The sequence below is a fragment of the Corapipo altera genome, unplaced genomic scaffold (assembly GCF_003945725.1).
Source record: "Corapipo altera isolate COAL_440 unplaced genomic scaffold, ASM394572v1 131842, whole genome shotgun sequence".
In the NCBI taxonomy this organism is placed as follows: domain Eukaryota; kingdom Metazoa; phylum Chordata; class Aves; order Passeriformes; family Pipridae; genus Corapipo; species Corapipo altera.
Genome location: NW_020886439.1, coordinates 1 through 6,361, shown reverse-complemented (window position 1 = coordinate 6,361; position 6,361 = coordinate 1). Strand labels below are relative to the sequence as shown.

Sequence of the window (6,361 nt, the reverse complement as noted above, 5' to 3'; positions counted from 1 at the left end):
TGGGAGCCCAGCACTGGGGTTTTTGGGGCTGTTGGGGTGGGGTTGGGGCCTCTCTGCTTTGGTAAAGCACAAGTGGTTTTGCTTCAGGCTCCGTTTTTGAAAGGTTGTGGTGGAGGTTTTCGGGCTGGAGTGGCTGTTTTGGGGCAGTTCAGCAGCAGATTCACGACCATTAAAACAAGCACAGAGCTGACTTGTTTCAGAAATGGGGGAAAGTGGTTTATAGTGGATTTAAAAACCCCTTCTGTGGTGCAGAATAATCTGATTTAGTGCAGGGGGACGTGGGTTGCAGCTCTTGTGATGTGGTTTCAGCATAAGCCAGGCTGAGAAATTACTCCAGAGCCCGTGATCCATTCAGGATCCAGTCAGGGTTAGGGAAAAAGAGAGGAAAACGAAATCATGGAACCCTCAGACTGGTTTGGGGTGGAAGGGACCTTAGAGATCCCCTGGACCTCGGCTGGGACACCTCCCACCAACCCAGGGTGCTCCCAGCAGCTGTGCAAGGGCACAGGCAGGTGGGTGATGGTGCCACTGGTGCCCACTGGTCTGTACTGGTGCAGACCAGAAGGGATCAGCTGAACCAGGGCGGGTTTGAGGCGTTTTTGGAGCGTTTCGGGTGATTCTTTGTCTGGGATTGGAAAATAAACCCTCTGTAGGTTGGTGTTTCGTGAGGGGAAACTCTGCAGCTCAGCTCCTCCCCTCCTTCGTGCTCGTGCAGCCAGGGATGAGAAGGGGCTCCCACCAGGCTCCTCCTCTCTCCAAAAAGGATTCCAAGGGGCTCCCACCAGGCTCCTCCTCTCTCCAAAAAGGATTCCACATCTTTTAGCTTGGCAGCCTCGGGCCGTTCCAGCCCAGGGAAAAGCAGCGTGTGCTCCGCTCCCCTCGGAGCAGCACATGAAAGGACACAGGCACACATCGGCCCAAATCAGCCCCAGCAGATGCTGACACACAACTGCTTCTAGTGGGGAGGGTGTTCCACTGAGCCAGAGGGGTTTGGACAAAATCCTGGTTGATTTTCCTGGTTGTTTTTCCCCTCTCCTGTTCAGAAATGGCATCGGACGTTTCCTCGCTGGGCGCAGCCGTCGGCTCCGGGACCCCCGGATCAGGAGCCCAACCTGGAGGGGCCGTGGCTCAGAGGGGCAGCAAGAGGAGACCTGGGTGAGTGAGTGTGTGCTCAGGGGTGTGCTTTTTTGGGGGAAAAGGGGCTTTTTGAAGAAGCTTTTGGCTGGGAAGAGCCCTGGGAGGGGGAAACGTGGCTGATTCTGAGACGTCTCCTGGCTCCTCCAAGGGTGGGATTTATCCAGCCCTTTTCCTTCGTGGTGATATCTTTGGGCCAGATACACCCCTTAAAGAGGAGGTTAAAGTCCAGCCCAAACAGGCATTGAAAGCTGAGTTGCACCTTGGAGGAGGAGCAAACACACACCAGGGATTGAGAGCGAAACAGGAGTCGCCGAAGCAGCAACAGCAGCTGCTGCAGGATGTGGAGGGACGGGGAATCTGGATTTTGGGGCCTTACTCCAACCTTTGCAGCTGTGCTGTCCCTGGGAGGGGTGTGGGGAAGCCACAATGTGCTTGTGGGAGGCTTTTTGTTTGCTGAAAATGCCTTTGCAAATTCAAAGGGGCTGGAGAGGCTGTTCCCAGATTCCTGGCACGAGAAATGGCCTCGTAATTTTTAAGCAAACTCAAATCTGTTCCTGGCCCTTCCCAGTCACTCAAACTCTTTCCCTCAGCCCCATTTGCTGATGCTCCCACTCCCCTGCAGCTCCTCCCACCCTGCATCCCCAGTTTTCCATCCCAGAAGGAAAGGTGGGAAATCCTTCCTCCTTGTCACAACTGGGGGTTTGTGTGAGCAAACAGGCACCAACTGAACTTTAACTCCAGGAAAGTTTTACCCTCTTCTCTTTTTTTTTTTTATTTTATTTTAAGTGCACCCAATGCAGGCTTTTGAGCAGGGAACACTCTCTTGAGTGGCCTGGCTGTCTCCCAGGAGATCCAGAGCTTTTGGAACAGGAGGCTGGGATGCAGTGGGTGCTCCAAGCAGCTTTTCTTCCTTTGGAACTGTTTTTCCTTGCTCTGTTCCTGATAGACACCTGAAGGAAGCCCCTTTCCAGACTTTGTGTGTTGTTTCATGTTGGGATCACTTAATCATTTTGGGAGTACTTAATTCTTCCTTTCAGGAATCATCTGCATCCATAAGGACAGACAGAGAAGCAACTTAAAAGAGACACCACTGGATTAATAATGTTCCTCTTCCTTTTGTTTTTCAGGCTGGACTTTGATGATGATGGAGAAGGGAACAGTAAATTCCTCAGGTGAGGGAGAACGTGGCATCCACAAGTTTCTGTCCTATGGTCTTGGGGGTGTCTGTGTGTTTTCCCTGGAGCAGGATCTTGCTGCTCCTGTGGCTTTTCCTCTCTGGAAGCAGCGGGAAGTGCTCCACTTCCTTCAACTCTTCCCTTTCTCCCAGTCAGCAGAAATCCCCCAGCTCTGCAGCTTTTGTCACTGCCTCAGACACGTGTTAATTCACCCTCATCTGTTGTAAGGATGCTTCAGTTCCAGAGGCATCCTTATTCCCAGGGAGCTGGCGGGGCTGCAAGGATCTCCTCGTGATCCATATGGAACACAGAAGAGCTGGAATGTCTTGTGTCATTTATTTGTAGCCTCACTACGTGGTTTAGGATTGAATAATTATGCTGGAACTCCACGTGTTGCAGTGCTTTAAGGGGGGCTGTGGGATGGTTCCAGGATGAATGTAGGATTTACCTATGGAAGCCCCTGGGATGAAGGTCTTGGTCTGGGTGACCTTCATCCTGCAAGTGCAGTTTAACATATTCCTTTTTATGGGATTGAACTGAGTGTGATCCCTCCCATCCCTGATAGGAATGTGGGGTGGAAAACCCCATGGAGGGGATGCCCAGAGCTCAACCACGGGGTTTGGAGGAGACAACTGAACATTGTCCACTCACAGCCAAGTTTTTAACACCAGGCCCTCTTTGTTTGATTTATTAAACCTTGTTTTCTCCGTGGGTTTTTTTGGGGGAAAGAAGGAATTGTAACCACTTTACCCTCTCCCTTTCTCCTAGGTGTGACGATGACCCGATGCCAAACGATAAGGAGAGATTTGCCAGGTAAGAACTTGCTGGTTTGAAAGCTTTTTGTGCCAAACCCCCTTAACTCAGGAGAGATCCTGCAGCACCTTTCTCACTGGCCGTTGGATCATCTCCCTCTGAGGGTGCTCCAAAGGATCCACACGTTTTCCTTGGTGTTCCTGGACAGCTCATGGAGTGTGTTGAAATGATGTTGCTCTTTTGCACCTTTCCTTTCAGCTCTGGCCTCGGACTCTCCCTCTTTTCTCCTGCTCCAGGAACTTGCAGAGATACAAGTTTCCTGCTTAGTTACAAGTTGTCCTTGAACAGGGTTTCCTGAGGTTGTGTGTTTTATGGGGAATTGGGCAGAAGCTTTACAAAGTGGGAGTTTCCCGGAGATTGTAGGGAATATTTGGGCTCTTGATTCCTTTTTGGTGTCTGACAGTAGCTCTGATATCCAACCTAAACCTCCCCTGGCACAACCTGAGGCCATTTCCTCTCGTCCTGTTGTTATCTGGGAGAAGATCCTGAACCACCCCCGGCTCCAACCTCCTCCCAGGGAGTTGCAGAGTGAGAAGATCCCTCCTGAACCTCCTTTTCTCCAGGCTGAGCTCCCTCAGGAGTCCTCCAGCCCCTTCTCCTGGTGCTCCAGCCCCTTCCCCAGCTCTGTTCCCTTCTCTGGACACGCTCCAGCCCCTCAGTGTCTGTCTTGCCCTGAGCTGCCCCCGGGACTGGAGGTGCCCCAGCAGTGCCTAAATTGGGGGTCACTGCCCTGCTGTTCCCTGCAAAGGGCTACAGGGAATTCCAAGCTGGGATTCTCCAGCTTTTTAAAGTGGTTTGAGTCATTCTGAAGTCAAGCAAGTTAGAAATATGTTAGAGAGAGTAGAATATTTCTAATATTAGAAACTGGTGAGCAAATTAGAACTCAGTAAATGTCTTAAAACTCCAACACACATCAGGCACCAATTAAATGTGGAGTATTGCAAACTAATGACTGTTTTATTTTATGGAACTGCTCCTCTGCAAAACAGACCTGTCCCTAGGCTGGGTTTCCTAGTCCATCTTTCCATTTTTATTTTTTCCATTTCTTTCAACTTTTTTTCCATTTTTAGCTTAGCTGGCTGATTTTATTTTTAGGTCTGATGATGAGCAGAGTTCAGCGGATAAGGAGAGACTTGCCAGGTAGGAGAATGGAGATTTCCAGCATGGACAAGCAGAGTTTTCCTTTCCTTAATGTCTCTCTAGGCATCCCTTCTCTTTTTTTTTTTTCCCCCCTTCTTCCCTCATCTGCTGCAGAGGACTTAACAGACTCCTGGAAATTGCTGTGGAATTGAAATTAGGAGGGGAAAGGCATTTAGGAAAGGCACATCTCAGCTTTGGGACAGTGTTTTTAGGGAATGCACAGAAGGATCAATTTGCCAAAGGCCCCAGGGTTGGGCTCTTGCTTTCACACCTGTGCTAAACACAGCTTCCCTGGTCCTGCATCGAGGGCTCACCTGGGAAAGGTTTTGTGTCCCAGGAATGCTGTTGGACTCAGGGAACAGGCACAGAAAGGGGTGTTAGTTCAGGGACCTGTCGCTCTTTAAGACTGTTCCACCCCAGACTTGTTCTGAGGCAAAGCCCAGGGCTAAAAAGCCCATCCTGGGTGCTGAGAATGCCCCAATTTTGGGCAGTTTGTTGCCCTCTGGCTGTGTTTGAACCCAAACCTGCCCCTCCAGGCAGCCTCTGGTGGCTGCAGTGTGCTTTGGGAGATCAGGAAGCCGTGGAGGTGAGGCCTGGGAATCCAGGGAAGCAGCAAAGCTTGCCAAGGGATTGTTCCCAGGAGCCTCTAGTGAAGAATATCTCATAGAGCCATGGAATGGTTTGGGTTGGAAGGGACCTTAAAGCTCATCTCACTCCTGGCAGGGACACCTTAAAGGTGAGGTCACTGAATGAATGAATGAATTAGAGGGGAGGTCACTGAGTGTTTGCACACAGCTGGTAGAGAGAAACTCTCCATTTTTGTATTTGTCCTCTTTATTCACCTGCCTGTCCTGGTTCCTTCCAACACCTCCACCTCATTTCACTTCCCACCGTGTGCCTCCTTGCACCTGATCCATCCTCCTGTACAGGAAACCTGGCTTTTGAGCTCTGTTTTGGAAAACCCACCTTAGGAACCCAGTTAATTGACGTGTTCTGGATAAAAAGAAGCAGGTTCTGGTCTGTGGGGTCGATGGGGGCTGTGCCCTGTGAGCCAAAGGGGTGCCAAGAACCTCTTTGAGGGGGCAGGAATCGCCGTGGTGTCTCTTTAGAGGTTGGTGTTGCCTGGCCCGTGGTCTGCCCAGGTTGATCTGTGCAGAAATCAGGTGTGACCTGCTCTCGAGTTTCCCCCCTGGGATTCTGTGAAAGGCTCTTGCTGTAACTGAGAAGTCTCTTCCCCAAAGCACCACGAGATGAGACTCAGCTGATGGAAGTTCCTCAGAATCCTGGAATGGTTTGGGTTGGAAGGGGCCTTAAAGCTTCTCCAGCCCCACCCCCTGCCATGGTCTGGGACACCTCCCGCTAGCCCAGGTTGCCCAGAAGAGCAGTTGCCCCAGTTTTAGCTGCAGCTGTGCTCTGGGGGTGCGAGGGGTGATGGTGGAGGGGATCTCAGGGATCTCCTCCATCCTGGGATGGACAGTGGGGCTCAGTCCCCCTCACCTGCACTGCTGAGAGCAGAGGAGGAATCCCTTTGGCTTCCTGCACGCTGTGGAGTGGAGGGGGAAGCCAAACCAGCTGCTGCTGGTCCTGGGGAGCCGCTGTGACTCCGAGCAAGGTCCTCAGCCCAGAAGGTCCAGGTGTAGCCTCTCCCCTCGCCCTCATCCCCGCTCCCTGTGCACGCCCAGCATGTGAGCCTTCCTTCCTGCTAACCCGGCGGCGCATCTCCGTGTGCGGCACCCGTGCCAGCCTTCCCACCTCATCCTCCTCCTCCTCCTCTTCTCCCCCCCGCCCCGGGGCTCCTGCAGGGAGAACCACAGCGAGATCGAGCGCAGGAGGAGGAACAAGATGACTGCCTACATCACGGAGCTGTCGGACATGGTGCCCACGTGCAGCGCCCTGGCCCGCAAGCCGGACAAGCTGACCATCCTGCGCATGGCCGTGTCCCACATGAAGTCCCTGCGCGGCACCGGCAACACCTCCACCGACGGCACCTACAAACCCTCCTTCCTCACCGACCAGGTCAGGGCTGGGCACGGAGCCGTGGAAGGGGACGGGTTGGGAGGGACCTCAGAGCCCGTCCCAACTGCACCAGGTTGCTC

At 52.5% G+C, this 6,361-nt stretch overlaps 1 protein-coding gene across 1 annotated transcript; it reads left to right on the top strand.

Moving 5' to 3' along the window:
- Window positions 1–1,043: 1,043 nt before the first annotated feature.
- Window positions 1,044–6,281, top strand: LOC113941195 (aryl hydrocarbon receptor nuclear translocator-like; the record flags this gene model as incomplete). The annotated part of the gene is made up of 5 exons (XM_027632352.1): window positions 1,044–1,155; window positions 2,265–2,309; window positions 3,081–3,125; window positions 4,221–4,265; window positions 6,068–6,281. Coding segments are annotated over 5 exons (461 nt in total), but the record flags the coding sequence as incomplete, so codon positions are not given.
- Window positions 6,282–6,361: the final 80 nt, after the last annotated feature.